Source organism: Garra rufa, chromosome 4 (genome assembly GCF_049309525.1).
Source record: "Garra rufa chromosome 4, GarRuf1.0, whole genome shotgun sequence".
Taxonomy (NCBI): domain Eukaryota; kingdom Metazoa; phylum Chordata; class Actinopteri; order Cypriniformes; family Cyprinidae; genus Garra; species Garra rufa.
The window spans coordinates 34,928,236-34,948,439 of NC_133364.1; the positions used below are offsets into that span (position 1 = coordinate 34,928,236).

General features: G+C 39.5%; 1 protein-coding gene across 1 annotated transcript; it reads left to right on the forward strand.

Moving 5' to 3' along the window:
* The first annotated feature begins 11,373 nt into the window (after positions 1-11,373).
* LOC141332901 (protein NLRC3-like) lies at positions 11,374-19,937 on the forward strand. The gene is made up of 5 exons (XM_073837863.1): positions 11,374-11,483; positions 13,802-13,915; positions 14,025-15,815; positions 16,423-16,514; positions 19,810-19,937. Exons 1-5 carry the CDS (start codon positions 11,416-11,418, stop codon positions 19,935-19,937), a joined length of 2,193 nt encoding a protein of 730 aa, XP_073693964.1. The 5' UTR covers positions 11,374-11,415.
* The last annotated feature ends 267 nt before the right edge of the window (positions 19,938-20,204 follow it).

Consider the following 20,204-nt stretch of genomic DNA (forward strand, 5'->3'; position numbering starts at 1 on the left):
GTTTTGCATGAATACCGAATCCCGGTACCCATGCAAAATTCCTTGCTCACAGACGAAGAGTCATAAACTTTCCCTTCCCTCTAAAGTGAATCCTATCATTGGCTCTCTGACCTTCCAGAGGTGTGACTCTTCCTAGACCTTAAAGGGCTCACACACAGTTCCGCCTCTCTCTTCTGAAAAATCTTGATTGCTGCCTGTGTAAAATAGGCTCACATGAGCCAGAGCCGGAGTGGGTGTGCCCTTGCCCAGGGGGCCTCCAACATATAGAGCTGTGTGCTGTCTCCCCAGATGGCTCTCAACCACACAGAGTCAGACTAATACCACTGGAGTTCATTTCATTCAACCATGGAACCCATCATCATGGAAATGTCAGACACTTCTCTCTCTTCACTTCTGGATGTCTCTGGATCCCCATCTCTGAAGTGCGGCCTGCGGTTCCTCAGAACTGCTTATTCAGTAGAGAGGCCTCTCCCAACCACAGCAGAGTCAAGAACAACCTCGCAGTTTCAAGAAATTGCAACTTTGGCCATCAAATGGAACCAGTTATCTAACAAAACTCTTGTGCACAAATTACCTCTAATTCTGCCTTGCAAATTGATGTCCCTTTACGATTTCCGATCAAGCAACATGCTCAAATGCATTAATACTGTTATTTTTCTGTGGCTAAGAAAATATTGCTTAGAGTTGATATGAAATTACCCTGAATGTTCGCTAGATAAACAGATTAGTCAATGGTGAATTAATTCCGCTAAAGTTACCACTGGTGGCTTACAAAACTGCTATGGGTTCTAAAAATAACCACAAATATGCTTTTATTTGCAGTTCATTTCATTCATTCGGTGTGGCTGGAACTAGAGACCTGTGCAGGATTTTTCCTTTTTTTTTGATCCTCCACCTTGACTTGGAACTGGGAACCACATAAATGTAATTTAAAAATTAAGCTATGGAGCAGTAGCAAGCATCAGACAGCCTAAAGCCGATGATGTATTGTTTGGGCGCCCTTCTGTAGAACATGCCGGCATACCAATGACATCATGACACCATGACTCATGTAGCCAATCCGAATTGGTGTGTAGCACACTCTGGTGCACAAGCACAAGCTGAGGTGTTCCTATAGGGTCAGCAATTTTGTTTAAATGCTATTATATACTTCCTATGTAAAATGCAACTTTATTCGATACCACTAAGTTAAACTGCACTGGTATATAGACAATCGTGGTGTAACGTATACCCCATTTGTACAATGTATTATTTACTTGATCTTCCAATAAGAGCAACCAGATTACTTACAACAGACCAACATTATAGCAACTGCAGCAGTTTTATTACCTCCATGTGTATTTGTATACAAATAAAAGTGAATGGAGTTGATGTTTCACCATTATAAACAGACAGAATCTATTCTTTACAATAAAGAATCTCTTTATATGTTAAGTAGAATATGATTTATAATGATAAAAGGTTGCTTAATTGCTAATTAGTTTTTGTGATTGTCACTTCTATCTAGAGTCAGGGGAGGAGTGTTCAGATCCATCATGGATGAAACTCGAACATCTGGAGATGAAGATTTGTTTCCAGGATACAGGTATTTTGAGTTCATTTGGGAATTAATTTTACGTCTGGAGAGCAAAATGAATTTGTGTCAGTATTTGACGTCTGCATTTACATCTGCAAGACGTAGTTTGCTCATCTGCAATATGTCTATTGGACATATCCTATCAGATGTCAAATAGACATCTAGTAGATGTATTTAAGATGTTTATGAATTTGAATGTATGTAAAACTGACATCTTACGGACGTCTGCGAGATGTTTGTACACAGAGATGCTTTCCAGATCAAGAAATCTTTAACAGACATCTTGCAGACGTACGTGTGCTATCTGGGAATCAATTTTAATATTACATTTAGTTGAATTTATTGACATGGAATAAATATAGAAACATTTTTAATGAAGTAGGGCAGTGATTATGAACGCAGCTCCTCTGAAGGCTTGCGAGTGCAAGAATCAGGTGGTAGATATTTGATAAGCATGTCACATCTTCTGAGTTTTTTACTCATTAAAACCAAAATGTGTTCTTCAGTGATTGTATATTGTAGTGAGTTTTGCTTTAGCCAACCTAGGGAGGCAAAATAGTGTAGTGATACTCACATCACAGATGAGATTATGATTCTTGGATCACGTCTCACTTCATTTTATGGAAAGTGCCTCAGTGATGCTGTTGCTATTCTTTGTCACTAAAATGAAAAATTGCAACCCTCAGTAAAGGACCATCAACTGTCAATTCAATTCAAGTTATATAGTTTATAGCGCTTTTCACAATACAAATCGTTGCAAAGCAGCTGATTATAAAATTTATGTTACTACAATATATTTGTCAGGGCACATTGTTATTGGACACTGACAATTCAATAGAAACAAATTTATAATCAGTCTTGCAATGTTCAAGACAAGCCATAATTGGCAGTATTTTTAAGGTTTGTGTCAGAAGACTGCACAATTAAGGAAGAGCTGCTTGACATTGTACCGCTGAATAGCAGAACTTATGAAAGATAATGTAACACACACACAGTTTTCTACCTAAATATATGTAACGGGTCCCTAAACGAGGGGAATCCGCTCTGCGTTGTGTTGATGTCACCCAATAAAGAACTTCAGACCTCTCACTGCTTGGCACTGTCTTTATTTTCTGCATAAATGGGAAATACGTTGAAAACATGAATTCTGTGAATTCTTCATTAAACAACACCGTTTAATGTCTCAATTAACACGAGACAACCTTCTCTCTGCTCAGAAGGAAGTGAACTGAGCGAGGGATTTCATTAATGAACATGCAATGAGTCAATCTTCTTAGCGTTAGCCAACACAATACAAAATGAATAACAATAACACAATTAATCACAAAGATTGCACACAATACAAAAACATACCTGTATAAATGGGAAATACGTTGAAAACATGAATTCTGTGAATTCTTCATTAAACAACACCTGTTGGCAAACGAGGAGTAATTACAGCAGGCTAATATGTGCTAATCTCACTCACAAATGCAAACGGTCACAATCGCGATCACTCAGAAATACAATTTCATAATCCCATGTTACAAAGTATGTTTAGCAAAGGAACAAACAGATTAAGTTCAGAATATATAATCAAATATAAGTAATATTACCGTTTAATGTCTCAATTAACACGAGACAACCTTCTCTCTGCTCAGAAGGAAGTGAACTGAGCGAGCGAGCGATGCGTGCACGCGAACAAGTACATACTCTTAAAGTGACACTGTTCTTTCTGAACAAATCTTGAAAATCATAAACATCTTAACTCAAAACAATAAAATAATATATAACAATATCAAATAAACTAAATTGCATTTATACACAATAGAAAAAGGGGGATTTTGAGTGAAAATAATATAACCAAAATAACTCTGTTACATTCACCCCTTCTTATTTTCACCAAAATCTTTCATTGTACCATCAAGACATTCTTAATACATTACTGGCACAAGTGAATCGCAAATCTAATCCACGCAACCAACATAGAAGTTACCTCAATTTCAAGGTTTAGGAAAATAAGAGGTTGATCAAGTCTCATATTCCCTTTAAGTTAATGTGATGCCTAATACGCCACACAGCACTTGGCTCTATTAAACTTGACATTTGTCACAAACATTGTCAGTACATCAGATTACTAAGACTTCGAAATCAATTCTCAATTTAAACAACTTGAACTCTTGAAACTGGCATCTGCACCATAGATTCAATCAATCTGTTTACAGATTTAACTATTCTCCCAACTCTTGTTCTAATAGGTTTAACAAGATCAGCATGAGCATGGTCATCAGCCTTCAGCAATGAATCACTGCAGAGTAAGTCAGGAGAGGGAGGTAAGTTTTGTGCAATTTCATCTGAATGTTGTGCGTGTCTTTCATTTGTAGACAATTCATTGGTAGCACCAGGAGGCTGAGTGATGGCTGCATTCACTGTGTCTACCACATCTGAATGATAAGAGGGTTCTAAGTCACCAGGTAGGGTCATGTGAGCCACAGGACTGAGTTCCGTTTCACAGATAGGAAGTTCATCAGAATAATCAAAAGAAGACTGAGTTGAACTCTCAGTAGACGAAACAGTCGACATCTCTTCACTTGAGTCGTACAAGTCTGGTCTCTCAGGCTCATTTGGCGTTGTTGCTTGATCCACTCCATTCTGATCAGACTTTACAAAGATCATCGGCTGATCAGGTTCACTGGAACTTGGCTCTTCATCCATACCAGGAATTGGCAAGAAATTCACTTCCAGCAGAAGATTCCTATGCACAACTTTAGTGCGGCCTGTTGCATCCCTTATCTTATAAACATGGATGTCAGGATTCACTTCAACAACAGTGAACACCCCGTCCTCCCATTTGTCGGCCAACTTCCTTTTGCCTCGTTCTGATTTATTGGCGACCAATACTCGATCTCCCACTGACAAGTGAGTGCCTTTAACACGCTTGTTGTACTGATGAGCTTGATGTTGTTGCTCGACAGAGGAATGCTTCTGAGCAATATTCATAGCATTTTTCAAACAGGACAGTAAAGACTTGGCATAAGAGTCATAATCGGCAACTTCAGGGTTATCGAGTACTTGGTTGAACATAATGTCAACTGGAAGTCTGGGTATGCAGCCAAACATCAGAAAGAAGGGTGCATAACCTGTGGTTTCGTGAATGGTCGCATTGTAGGCAAATGTGAGGGTTTGGATCTGCTGTGGCCATTGGTGTTTTGCTTTCAAGGGAAGTGATCGAAGCATGTTACCCAATGTTCTATTAAAGCGCTCCGTGCCACCATTGCCCATTGGGTGGTAAGCTGTTGTGTGAGATTTCGCCACACCAGCTAGACGAAGAAGCTCTGCTATGAGGTTACTCTCGAAATTGGTGCCCTGGTCAGAGTGTATTCGTTCTGGAAACCCGTAGATACAAAACACATTGTCCCAAAGCTTTCTTGCAACTTGCTTTGCTGTTTGATTGGTACAAGGGAATGCGTGAGCAAGTTTGGTGAAGTGGTCAGTAATTACGAGGACATCCACCGAACACTGTTTACTATCTTCTGCTGACCAGAAATCTATGCACACCAACTCCATCGGGGCCGAGCTCTTGATGCTCTCCAAAGGGGCACGAGCAGCAGGTTCAGGTGTCTTTGCAAAGACACACCTTTGACAGCATTTCACATATTCCCTGATGTTCTTTTCCATATCAGGCCAATAAAAACGTTGTCTAGCAAGTGAAAGAGTACGGTCTTGCCCTTGATGGCCTGCAAGATCATGGATACCAGACAGAGCTTTGTTCTTCAGACTACCAGGCAGCACATACTGGAATCTTTTCTTCTTAGACAAAGGATCTTTCGTCACTCTGTACATTACATCATCTCTAACTTCCAACTTATTCCACTGTTTTAACAGTCTCAGCACTTGAGCACTGGCGCCATGTCTTTCTCTTCTCGATGGACGTCTCCGTCTAATCAAGAATGACAGCACTTTGGATATTGTCAGATCTTCCTGTTGGCTCTCCTTAAGCTCTTGGGCAGAGAACACTGGTAAAGTTTCCTGGCAACCCGATATCTTCTGAACATGGTGGACTAAATGAAGGGCTCTGGACTCTGCTCCATCTGTCCAACTGCAGTGAGACTGACAAAGAGCTCTGATTTCATCCATGTTGTAGTCAGCACTTTGCGAAAGACACTTCATCGGCTGATTCGGTTGAACTTGGCTACTGACCCTGAAAACATCATGGACAGAATCTTCGCCCACCCCATTGGCCTCCTGCATTAAGGAAGAATATGGCTCACTCAACAGTCTCTGTCCAATTGGCTCAACAAAGGGGTCACGACTCAGGGTGTCCGCCACAACATTTGCTTTTCCGGGCAAGTGTTTCAGGTCGAAGGTGTATGCCGCAAGTTTTGAAACCCATCTCAACTCATATGCATCAAGTTTTGGCTTAGTTAGGAGGTATGTGAGAGGGTTATTATCTGTCCAGATGGTAAATTTGTGGCCTTTCAGCCAATGGCTGAACTTCTCACACACACTCCACTTTAGAGCCATAAATTCGAGTCTGTGAGCAGGATATCTGCGCTGCGATGTACTGAGGGTCTTGCTTGCGAAAGCAATGGGTCTGGCTCGGAGTTCTCCTTTTGGCACTTGCGACAATACAGCCCCTAGCCCGTCCAATGAGGCATCAACAGAAAGAATGAAGGGCTCATTGAAATCAGGATGAGCAAGCATGACACACTCCAGTAAAGCAGCCTTAAGTTTGTCAAATGCGACCTGACACTCTGTAGTCCAATCCGAAGGGGTAAGTTTACGGTAAGTGCCTTGAAATTTCCTGTCCTTGGACAACTTTCCTCTTCTTTTCTGTCCAGCTGTAAGACCAAAAAGAGGTTTAGAGATAGATGAGCAGTTGGGAATAAAGTGTTGGTAATAGAATACCATGCCAAGGAAAGACTTCATCCTTTTGACAGACGGTGTGCAGCCATCATTGTCCATCAGATCTTGTGCTGTTATCCTTGTGATGACCTCCACTTTTGCAGGATCAACAGACACACCTCCACTGTCAATGATATGGCCAAGGAATCTTACTCGACTTTGAAGAAGATGACATTTTTTAGGGGAAAGTTTCAGATTGTTCTCCCTCAGCCTCTGAAATACTGTGCGCAGCCTGGACAGAGCCTCACTTTCAGATGGTGCAAAAACAAGAAGATCGTCAAGGTAGCACAAAAGCTTTGAAAAATTCAAGTCTCCGAAAATCCCAAGCATCATCCTCATGAAGGAGGCTGGACTATTACAAAGCCCTTGCGGCATTCGATTGTATTCATGAAGACCTAGAGGTGTAGTGAAAGCCGTATATTTCTTGTCCTCTTCATTCATTGGAATATTATAAAACCCTGATGTGAGGTCCATTGTGCTGAAGAAGCAGTTTCCTCCAAGCGCAGCAAGGCAGTCAGCCTGGTGAGGCAAGGGGTGTGCATCTTTTACGGTTCTGGCATTTAACCACCTGAAGTCTGTGCAAATACGCAATCCACCATCCTTCTTCCACACCATCACTAATGGTGAAGCGTACTCACTTGAAGACTTCCTGATTATACCTTTCTCTTCCATGTCAGTGAGAACTTGCCTTAATTTTTCATAGTGGGCAGGAGGTACTCGCCTATAAGGCAAGCGGAAGGGCCGATCATCCGTCAGTCGTATGCGGTGCACATATCCCATGGCTTCACCACAGTCCAATGGATGCTTGGAGAAGATGTCTTGATAGTCAGCTAGTAACTGGGATAGTTTAGATTTACAATCATCACTGATCTGACTCCAGTTGATGTCAATATCCCCAAGACCCAAGTCCGACAGATTTTTGTCAGCGTGATTAACTGCACAGGAATTATGTGAATCATCTGGCTTGCTTTCCACTGGAGTAACATGCAGTCCCTGAAAAATCTCAAAATCTTCAGATGCAATACACGGAAACACATCAGCCATTTTGCTGTTTCTTTTCAATGTGACCACTTTATTTGTCGGATTCACAACTGTCATAGGCACCCATCTGTCACCCCAGAGTGGTGTAACAAGACGACCAACCAGAATATCTCGGGGCACAGCTTTAGAATTGGTCGGCTCAACAATCACTGTGCTGCCAGGTGACATGGGCACATTAGGTGGCAAACGGCCCCAGACCAAATGTTCATGCTCTGGCAAAAGTACCACTGCCTGAGTGAGTTTGACAGTGCCTATTTTATCAGGGACAGTTTCTCCTTTCCAACGTTCAACACCTGTAAACATTGACAAGAACTGCTGAATGTCTCCGTCAAACTTATTGTCAGGTCTAGAAGCAATGTCCCAATAATCATTGTTGTTCTTCAATTCATGAATCAAGTGTTTGATGATATTAGAGCCCAGAATAAGATCATCACGTTGGCCGGGTACGACCAAACAAGGGACAACACACTGGATGCCAAAGAACTGGATTTCCAAATCATAGAAACCCTCAGGCTGGGTTTGCTGACCTCCACAGCCGACCAAGACAATATTTTCCTCTGAACGCTTCTTTTCAGGCAAGACGCCAGCAGATCCAATTTTCTCTACAGCATTTTTGCTGATTGTACATGCCATAGAACCGGAATCAATCATTCCGTTAAGTTGAACATGACCATTGACACGAACAGGAACATAGAAAAGGCTACTGAAGGCTTCAACTTTTTGACTAGATTGTATAACTATTTTGGTCCCCTCAGGAGCACTATTACAGTTTTCCTCATAGAGTTGGGCAAGATCGCACTCTTCATGAAGGGATTTAGCATCCATACCCACATCACCCCTTCCATGATATGGGCTGTCTAGTTTAACTGATGAGGTGGTCTGCTAGCCTCACTGCTCAATTGATGTTGGTGACGATCAGCTCGCTGAGGGCAGTCCTTTTTCCAATGCCCAGGAGTTAAACACTTCAGACATCTGTTATCCTGTCTACAATGTGACACTGTTGAATGATCCAAAGATCTACAAACCCTGCATGGTTTGCGGTAAGTCTGAAACGTTGTAGCTTGATGATGAGGGCTAGCTTGGAATTGGGTCTGCTGAGTGACAAGACGGTCCAATAGACTCACTAGACTTTTCATGCAATCAGCATCACTGCCAGACTGCGTCATGGGAGAAGGAGAAACAGACAAAGCGGGGTTAGGTGCAGCTGTCTCAACAACATTTGGACTCTGAGTGCAAACTCTACGTTCAGTTATATTCAAACTGTGTGAATTAGCGAAGGTCCGAGCTTTCCTCTCTTGCATATGTTCATCAAGTCTCTCCTGTATCTCACAAGCGGACCATTTCTCTGCTGATTTGAATTTGAAGACATTAGAAAGAGACTGATCTGGGCAATGCTTGATAAACATCATACTGATCTCATGACTTGGATCACAAATGCGCCGACCTTGTCTCTCCAAGCATTCCTTTGCGACATCCATTGTCTTGTTCAGCCTGATCCAATACTCCATTGCATCTTCGGATGGAATCGGTAAAGTATTGTAAAAATCGGCTAGGGGCATACTAGAATAGGTGATGGTGCTGAAATGCTGTTTTAAAATGTCAAAGATCAATTGTGGGTTACTGGTGCAGTCAACAGATGTGTAATTACGCAATTTAATTCTCACTACATCACCTGCTTTCCCCATTAGCCTATCCAATATTTCCTGTGACTGCTCATGAATTGGAATAGCACGTTTCCTCAGATACAGGGACATGAGATTTTCCCACTCTTGTACAGTAAGTTTATCTGAGCCATCGCCCCTAAATATTGGTGGCTCTTTTACATCTGACTGCATCACTAGTCTGACATTAGACAGTGTCATCTCAGTTGGCTGTTCAGAATTACTACAGTGTGAACTTTTATCAGAACGTAGCTGAGCAGTAATGGACTGTCCCAATTTTTCAGCTATTTCATTGATGAGTAAACTCAAATCTGGATTTTGGTTAACTGGACTTGCCATGGCACGATCAACATATCTGGTGGAAGTCAGAACAGGTGTATCAAATGCTCTGCTATTAGACCCTGGCATCCTAGGTTCAGAAGGTATTCTGAAAAGACCCCTTCCCCTACCAAACTGGTTACTTTGGTCAAACACCTCATTGTCGTTCATCTCTTCAGCAAAGCTACTAACACCCTCTGCCATGTTTCTGTATTGTAGCGGTCAGTTAACTTCAAATTTAGAACAATCAACAAACTGAAATATTGTTCTGAGCAGCATAAGTTGATAACAGTAATCAGTCAGCAAATTAATTGTTCAAAAGTCTTAATTCAAGTTGATGATGCGTCTTCTGAGAGAAAAAAATATATATAGTCCACTTCACTTCATATAAAATAGTCCTTCTGCCTTTGAAAAATACCTAAAACCAGTCAGTGCAGCTTCCCACGGCGAACGAACAGGCGTCGATCTTTGGATGGATCCTTAAAAGGTCACGGCACCATTGTAACGGGTCCCTAAACGAGGGGAATCCGCTCTGCGTTGTGTTGATGTCACCCAATAAAGAACTTCAGACCTCTCACTGCTTGGCACTGTCTTTATTTTCTGCATAAATGGGAAATACGTTGAAAACATGAATTCTGTGAATTCTTCATTAAACAACACCGTTTAATGTCTCAATTAACACGAGACAACCTTCTCTCTGCTCAGAAGGAAGTGAACTGAGCGAGGGATTTCATTAATGAACATGCAATGAGTCAATCTTCTTAGCGTTAGCCAACACAATACAAAATGAATAACAATAACACAATTAATCACAAAGATTGCACACAATACAAAAACATACCTGTATAAATGGGAAATACGTTGAAAACATGAATTCTGTGAATTCTTCATTAAACAACACCTGTTGGCAAACGAGGAGTAATTACAGCAGGCTAATATGTGCTAATCTCACTCACAAATGCAAACGGTCACAATCGCGATCACTCAGAAATACAATTTCATAATCCCATGTTACAAAGTATGTTTAGCAAAGGAACAAACAGATTAAGTTCAGAATATATAATCAAATATAAGTAATATTACCGTTTAATGTCTCAATTAACACGAGACAACCTTCTCTCTGCTCAGAAGGAAGTGAACTGAGCGAGCGAGCGATGCGTGCACGCGAACAAGTACATACTCTTAAAGTGACACTGTTCTTTCTGAACAAATCTTGAAAATCATAAACATCTTAACTCAAAACAATAAAATAATATATAACAATATCAAATAAACTAAATTGCATTTATACACAATAGAAAAAGGGGGATTTTGAGTGAAAATAATATAACCAAAATAACTCTGTTACATATATAACATAAATATAAAGTGAGTTTGATCATGATAAATGAAAAGCTGATTCGTTAGGGGTAAAGCAACTTAAAAAAACAACGACTTTATTTTCTATCTTATTTTAGTTCAGTTCATCAGAAGAGATCAGAACCAGAGCTCAGCTGTGTGTCTATAAGGAGTGACTTATATCTGAGTGGTCTATGAATGAGCCAGTAAAGTTCAGGAGTGACGATACGCAGCCTGGACTCAGATATAACAGAGCTATATATAATTTGCATATAAAATATTATTCAAGTTTGGTATTTATTTGATCAGGTGTTTTCAACATGTGTTTTTAACATTCTTGTGCTTTGTGGAAATTTTATTTATCTTTCTGAAAATGTAACACACACACACACACACACACACACACACACACTTTTCTACATAAATACATTGTAAAGGGAATTATTATGAAGTGTTTTTTTTTAAGTGAGTTTGATCATGATAAATGAAAAGCTGATTTGTTGGGTAAAGCAACTTTAAAAACAACAACAACTTTATTTTCTCTGTTTTAGTTCAGTTCAGGGGAAGAGATCAGAACCAGACCCCAGCTGTGTGTCGATGAAGAGTGACTGGTCTATGAATGAGCCAATAGAGTTCAGGAGTGGAGATACACAACCTAGACTCAGGTATAACTGAATTATATATAATTTGCATATAAAATATTATTCAATGTATTTATTTGATCCTGGTGTTTTCAACAAGATTTTTTTCTTGTGGTTTGTGGGTATTTCTTTTTTTATCTGTCTGATAATGTAACAAACAAACACACACACACACACACACACACACACACACACACACACACACACACACGCACACTGTTTCTATATAAACAGTGTAAAGGAAATTTTTTAATTTTTTTTTTTGAAGCTTCTGTCCTTAACTTTTGCCTCCTTGTAGCAACTCAGACCACATTTACACATAGCTGGGTATTTAGAGAAACGAATATTTCCTCCCCTCCGATGTCTAAACTTGTCATTTATATCAACCCACATAAATACGCCGTCGAGCGCCATAATAACTATGCCAAACCTATGGGCAGCAGTATAGGGAAAAGAAAAAAGCCATGCAAGCCAATCAAAATCCTCAGAATCGAAGTTTACGAAGTCTACCCTCATCAGTCAAATAGTACAGGGTGAGGGCAACTTTTTTCTCTACACTGACTGTGGACCGCATAACAGTAGTCTGACCAAACAAACTGTAAAAAGGGCGCTCACTTGACGTTAAGCATTTTCTGGCACATAAAGTTTGAGAACCTAAAACCCTGTTTCTCCGAGATTACACAGCAACACATAACCGGCGTTTTCAGAAATCTCCACTTTGGCTGGAGTTTTTTAGAAATAATCCTTTTCTGTGATAAAAACGGGGTTTTCATGTAAATGAGAGGCCAAACTGCAGGGAAATATCTGCGTCTTCCCTTCGTGTAAACTTCAATAATACCCTTCATGTGTTATTGAAGTTTGGTATTTATTTGGTTGTGTTTTCAATAAGAAATTCTTCTTGTACATTTGTATGGTTATTTTTCTTATCTGTATATGATAATGGCACAAATCATAACCTACACTATATTTCCAAAAGTATCGGACACCCCATTTTAATGAACAGATTTGACTACTTTAGTCATTTCCATGGGTACAAATCTTGATGTTTAAGCATATAATAATATTCTAAGGAATTGTGCTATTAGTTTTATAGCAAAGGTTTGGACAGGACCCTTTTTCTATTCTAACATGATAATGCCTCTGTGTATTTATTTATTATTTTATTTATTTATTTATTTATTTATTTCAAGCAAATAGTGTGACAGCAGAAAAAAAATACATAATAATAATAATAATAATAATAACTTATACACTTATGCTTGAAATGGAGTGGGGAGAAGTAACACTTGTATGAGGCAAGGTTCAAAAAGAAATTATTGATTCAGTCTAGGGATGCACTGATACGAATCGGCCGAGATGCTTGCGCGTTTTGTCAGTAAGGCCGGTTCTGTATTCAGCGGTCAACGCCATCAGGTGCGTGATTTCACGTTGAGCCTTATATTATACACACAGCCGTTGTTTACTGACGAGCTGTGCAAATCCATGTTCATTATCAGTGTGAATGTGCGCAGCTCGTCAGTTTGTAAATGTGACTGATCTGCAGAAATAAAAGTCCTAAGCCCAGCTGAACACCGCTGGTGTGAGTTTAAATGCAGACCTTGATACAGTGTATGCCAAACAAAAAAAGGATATGCAACAACTAGCAATGGTACACTAGGTGTACACCATGACAAAGACACATTTTATAGAGTTGTACATATTAATGTTATAAATTCAGAATTTGAGGCCATTTATTGTTTAAAATACTTGACAAAATGTATGAATGTGACATTCAAGGTCACAAGTAAAGAATGTGCTCCCTTGAAATGCTTAAAGTTATGGGTTCTTTAAGAAAGATGCACTACTGAAGTGTAACAGTGTAATCAATGTAATCAAGAAAAAAGAAAGAGCAGCCTCTGAGCAATAAAGCATTTTTATAATGGAGTCCTGAAAGAGATTACAGCAAGACAATAAAGAGATCTCAAATGTTTCTAACAGCCCATTCTCATTTTGGACTCCTTTCTCTCAAATATTTATCATTTAATTGTGTCTACTTTTATTTCTCCAAAGGAATTTTAGGAGCAACATCTGAAATGCTGTTGATACTAAAATGAGAGATATATGACAATCACAACTCCTGAGCTTAGGAAGAGCAACCACTGAACAATATTTTTTCACTGGGAATGGCCCAATCATAAAACAAGTTACTTAATATCCAAATGAATGAGCTTACATCATCACAAAAAAGAAAAGAAGTCCCCCAACTTAAAATTATTTTGGCACCCCTGACATAAATGAAATGATTATAATATATAATATGGTAAAGTCGTTTAAATAGATAACTTATTATCTCTCTGCTTCAGCTTACTTCATCAGAAGAGATCAGAACCAGAGCCCAGCTGTGTGTCTATGAGGAGCAGTGCCTCTAAGGATCAGTCAGTAAGGTTTAAAAGTGGAGATACATGGGCTGGTCTCAGGTATAACATTTCTGTAAATATGATATGACCAAAGGACATGACACAGAATTTAAAAGAGATTGTGCTTATTAGTGAATCCTTATTATGATGTGGAATTTTTATTTTAAAGCCATGAAGTCATCAAACTCAACTTGTTTAGATCAAATCAGATGAAGAAGTTTGAGCATCTATATGAGGGAACATTACAGCAGGGAAACCCAACACTGCTGAATGAGATCTACACAGAGCTCTACATCACAGAGAGTGAGAGTGGAGAGATCAGTAATGAGCATGAGGTGAGACAGATTGAGACACAATCCAGGAGAGCAGCAACAGAGGACACAGCTATCAAATGCAATGAAATCTTTAGACCTTTACCTGGAAAAGACAAACCCATCAGAACTGTGCTGACAAAAGGAGTCGCTGGCATTGGAAAAACAGTCTCTGTGCAGAAGTTCATTATGGACTGGGCTGAAGAGAAAGAGAATCAGGACGTCCAGCTCATATTTCCACTTCCTTTCAGAGACATCAACTTGATAAAGGACAAAAAATGCAGTCTTTCAGGTCTTCTTAATTTATTTTTCTCCAAAACTCAAGAAATGAAAATAGCTATTGAGAAACATAAAGTATTGTTCATCTTTGATGGTCTGGATGAGTGTCGCCTGACTCTGGATTTTAAGAGCAAAGTCAAACTAACCAGTATGTTTGAATCAGCCTCAGTGGACGTGCTGTTAACTAACCTCATTGTTGGGAATCTGCTTCCCTCTGCTCTCATCTGGATCACCTCCAGACCAGCAGCAGCTGATCTCATCCCCTCTGAGTGTGTCCATCGAGTGACCGAGGTACGAGGATTCAATGAGCCACAGAAGGAGGAATACTTCAGGAAGAGAATCAGTGATCAGACTCTGGCCAACAGGATCATCTCACACCTGAAGACATCCAGGAGTCTCTACATCATGTGCCACATCCCAGTGTTCTGCTGGATCTCAGCAACTGTTCTAGAGAAGATGTTGAGTCCAGCAGAGAGAGGAGAGATTCCCAAGACTCTCACTCAAATGTACACTCACTTCCTGATCCTTCAGACCAACATCAAACATGAGAAGGACTATGAGAGGAACGTCACAGATGAAGATATGATTCTCAAACTGGGAAAACTGGCTTTTGAGCAGCTTGTGAAAGGCAACCTGATCTTTTATGATGAAGACCTGAGAGAGTGTGGCATTGATGTGACAGAAGCATCAGTGTACTCAGGATTGTGCACTCAGATCTTCAGAGAGGAGCTGGGCTTGTATCAGGGGAAAGTCTTCTGCTTTGTTCATTTGAGCCTTCAGGAACATCTAGCAGCTCTATATGTGCACCTCTCCTTTACAATCAACAACATCAATGTGTTTGACCAAACCAAAAAACGTCTGTTGCTTAAGATTTTTAATCAAAAGAGATATAATTCATTATCTGAGCTGCATCAGATAGCTTTAAAAAAGGCCTTAATGAGTACATATGGACATTTGGACCTTTTCATGCGTTTTCTTCTGGGTCTCTCAGTGGATTGCAATCAGTCTCTCTTACAAAAACTACTGACACAGACCGGAAGCTGCTCCTACAACAAGAAGGAATCAGTTCAGTACATAAAACGGAAGATCAGGGAGAATGGCTCTCCAGAAAAATCCATCAATCTGTTCCACTGTCTGAATGAACTGGGTGATGATTCACTGACGCAGGAGATCCAAGATTTTCTAAAATCTGGAAAACTAAAAGAAACCAAACTCTCGTCTTCACAGTGGTCAGCTCTGGTTTACGTGTTGCTGACATCAGAGCAGAAGAGGGGTGTTTTTGATCTAAAACAGTTTATTGGAGCACGACATACAGCAGATGAAGTTCTTCAGAATCTGTTACCTGTGGTTAAAGAATCCGGATCAGTTAGGTAAGTATCAATGAAAACAATCACTCCACTTTCAAAATATGACCACATTTATGATTTTTTTTATGAACTTTTTTACTTAAGTAACAAAATGCAAAAAAAAAATCTCACAGAATCACAATTCTGACAGTGAGCAGGAGGTGTGCGAGGCATGTTTAATATAGCAGCTGAGGAGTGTCTGTGTAAGAGCTCGATGTTTGTTGAGCTCAGTGTGAATGATGAAGATAAAGGAATGAATGTGAGGTGGTCAAAACTGACAGCAAACAAATTTGGACAGCTGCTCTTCTAATGATGTTTATATGTATGTTTTATTTTCTTTATAAATTACATTTGCATTTGTGAAAAACATTTATTATAACTATTCTATTCGGAGGGATAAGATACTAATAATTAAGCAAGAACAGGGCTTACCACGAATGCAACAGAATCAACTGTCCAGGTGTTGTCAGGATGATGTTCTGTTTGTGTTTTGGGACTCTTATAATTTTCTTTAGTTATATTATTGGGGCTTTTATGCCTTTTATTGTTGGTAGGACAGTGGAGATACAACAGGAAAACATAGGGCAGAATGAGCACATTAATATGACTGATTGTTTTGCTCTTTACACAGGCTATGTGGCTGTAATCTCACTGCTCAGTCTTGTGAAAGTTTGGCATCAGCTCTACAATCCTCAAACTCTGTCCTGAGAGAGCTGGACCTAAGTAACAATGACTTGCAGGATTCTGGAGTGAAGCTGCTTTCTGATGGACTGAAGAGTCCAAACTGTCATCTAGAGATTCTGAGGTAAATGGTTTTCAATCAAATAAATTAACAAAATATTTAGTGTGTTTAGCAAATTATAAAGTTTGTAATGCAATTTTTTATAAATATACAGTGTGCCACAGTTAATTTATAATCCAGTGTTTGCAGTATTTTGGAGTTGCTTAGTTCATACTAAATTCTGCTTTACACAAACTCCATCTTATGCAGTTGCTGAGAGTTTGGGTCACTTATAAAATGCATATGAAAACGCAACATGCATTAAACATCTGCCCTTTTAATTATGGACAATAGTCATCCATATTAATCATATTGTAATGATGAGTCTATGGAGTGAGGGTCCATTTGCAGCATTTTACATATAACAGAGCAAGAGGATCAATGAGACGCAGTGTACATCCAAAACCAAGATAAACAATCCAGGGCCAAATACAGTTATCCAATTAAGACGATAATAACGCTCAGAAATGTTAGCCGGAGCTAAACAAAACTTCGCGAAGAGTGAGACAGAGGCTTAACCCCCTGGGGTCGACAAACGTGCTGGCAGGTTTTGTGGCAGTTTCTCTGATAACCCCAAAAGGAACTTCAATTACTCTGCCATTTCTTATCTTACAGATAAGAGTAATACATCAGCTGAATCTGTAAAGTTTACTTTTATTTGTATACAGTTATAATAACAAAACTCTCTGTGGTCTTCATTCAGAAACGGGTCATTAAAAAATACTATAACTATAAAATATACTATATTATTGAGAACAGATATTCTGTGATAAAGTAATCCATATGAAAACAACGCGATGTCTAGTCTATCCTATCGGAGCTAATTATATTTTATTCGATCATGCCCACAAAGCAAGCAAAGTGCGGGAGGTAAACGCCCACCTCACCGTAACAAAGCAGTGAGTTTTCAAGTTCATCTGGCTTACTGTTCATTTCTGGAAAAAGACACCCTGTGAGGGTTAAGACTTATTTTTACCTCCATCAGAAGAACAACTCTATGCAATGAAGTATTGCCTGTTCCACTTCCTTAAAAAGTGTTCTTTTTCTATTGTTTTTGTTATTTTGTTATGACCATTGTGCTTGCCTTTTGACCACCACCTTTAAAAGTTTTAAAAGTTTTCAGAAATGGTACAAAGTCTGTCCACATCTCTATGGTTAGATCAGGGTGCTCAATAATGTGTCTTTGACCTTCATTATGCTTGATATGCAGACTCAAACTGACAAGAAAGTGCATCTGCTTTGGTGTTCTTGGAACTTGGACGATAATTTACAGTGAACTAAAACCATGTGAAGAATAGAACCCAACTAGCCTATCTGTGAATGAGTCTTTTAGCTGAGCAGAGATACTCCAGATTGCGATGGTCTCATTTCTCTGCTTTAACATATAGACATGGCTAATGTGTGTTTTACGAGAGTCAGAATAAACAAAAATGTCGTCCATGTAAACGATGACCCATCTTTCGAGCATGTCATGGAATACATTGTTTATTAACCCTCTGGGGTCTGAGGGTGTTTTGTGGCCCTGATATTTGTTTTTTTTTTCTGTATCTTAACATATTAATGGGTAAAGTCTGACTACATTGTAATCAGCACAAATTGGGCTACAATAATATGTAAGCACAGTATAATCAAAGAAAGTATAATCAAAACTTGTATAATGAAGATCAAAAACACATTGAGAAACCTGGTCTAACCACACAGATGTAAAGAGACATTGTTTTATTTTTGAAAACTGAAATTTTTCTAAATTCTGTTCAAGTAAAACAAGTAAATCATACCTGATATTTAAGTGCTTGCAAAACTCAACAGCAGTCAACGAATTGACAGCAGTTTTACACTAGAATATTAGTGTAGTTGAACCCTTGAAGTTGCTAACGCTCTCAGAGGAAAACAATTTGAAGAGACTCCAGTAAATGTCAGCAGGATTCATTTGTTGAGCAGGTTTCAGATCTTTTAAAAAAAAAAAAAACATCTGTGAGCATGTTAAAATCAGAAGCATCATACATATTGTAATCATACACTCACGCATTTGTACTAATGTAAAAAAGGACATTTTATATCTGATAAACTAATTTTTGTTTAGCACATTAAACATCTATTCGTGAACTGAGTATTACTAATAAACATGGTCTTAACACACTTAGTATAAACACTTTACATTCAATTGTTGTATGATAAAATTGAATAAATATGATCTTACACTCATGAACACAAGCATGCTTTGTATGTATTATACAATACATGTTATCTAAACATTCTTAGACTATATTATTCAGTGTTACAGCGTAAAGACTTACATTTATCACGCATCGTTTTCTACAGCATTAGAAAACATTGTGGCGTTGTGAGACATTTAGATGCAATGAATTAAACATACTTCATAATGTTTGATTTGATGTAGTCAGGAATTATAGTTTGGAAAAAGTCTAATTAGTAAAAAATTTACAAGTTTTTTACAGTAACACAGTAACTTTTATTAACAACGTTGAAACCCTTATCTAATTCCTCTTCAATGTAAGCTTTCATGGATTCAGTCTCTGGTTATAAAAGAGGAAAAATTATGCCCTTGGGTGGTGTGGTACCGGGCAGCAGCTCAATGACACAGTCAATGTGGGTTGATTTTGAGATTAAGTAGCTTTGGACTTGCTAAACGCTTCAGCTAGATCAGCATACTCTAAAGTAATATCAGCGGAGTGCAAGAAATCCATTTTGACAGTAGCTGCGTTGGTTCCAGAGTCTGAAGACACTGTAAAAAACACTTGGCAGACCAGTGATTTGTCCCTCAGTCTATGAGATCTGTGATTTGTGAAGCCGAGGTCAGGGGAGTCCAAGAATAACGTCTAGGTTACGTATGTAACCCTGGTTCCTTGAGGACAGGGAACGAGATGCTGCGTCCTGGGAGACACTATGGGAACTGCCTTCAGCATGACCGGTTCTGAAGCTCTAATAGAACAATGACAATGAACTTGACATTGGCCGGCGCCAGCCTATGACATCATAACAAGGCGCCAACCAGTATTAAAGGGGCGCTTGTGAATATATCAACCATCTTTTTGTCTGACGGAGACGTAAGTGGGGCCCGAAACATGGCTACGAGACGCAGCATCTCATTCCCTGTCCTCAGGGAACCAGGGTTACATACGTAACCTAGACGATCCCATCCGAAGGACACTATGGGAACGTCTCTACCTACGCTGCCATGCTGAGGGATAAGTGATCAACTGACTGATTGAGGAGTCAAGAAGGAACATCACCCCTACTTCCAGCGAGAATCGCTTGGGCCAGAGCCTGAGCCCAACCTACTAGGTCAGCTCAGAGCTACGTCCGTCACGGCTAGTTTGGCTACCCAAGCAAGGAACTCCTAAGAGAGGAGGTCTGATTCTCTAAGCGAGAGGAGACCTAACTACACTCACCGCTACAGAAAGTAATGAAGCTTACCACTAAGCCTTCATACTAAGCGGGGTTCTGAAGAGCGGAGGCTTCAGAAAGACTCTCTAAACGAGAGGAAGCCTGGTAACACTCTGTGCTTGCGGTAAAACTCTGAGAGTGGAGATCCCAAGACCTAACTACACTCGACACTGGAGGTAATTCATGAGGCTCGCAGAGCCTAAGCAATAGAACCACCTAAGTGG

What these genes read in the sequence shown, in the direction of transcription:
- LOC141332901 (XM_073837863.1), top strand. Translation starts at nt 11,416, where the DNA reads ATGAAGAGTGACTGGTCTATGAATGAGCCAATAGAGTTCAGGAGTGGA. An exon ending in GATACATGGGCTGGTCTCAG is followed by an intron (nt 13,916 to 14,024) that starts GTATAACATTTC and finishes TTTATTTTAAAG; the next exon opens with CCATGAAGTCATCAAACTCA. An exon ending in AAAGAATCCGGATCAGTTAG is followed by an intron (nt 15,816 to 16,422) that starts GTAAGTATCAAT and finishes CTCTTTACACAG; the next exon opens with GCTATGTGGCTGTAATCTCA.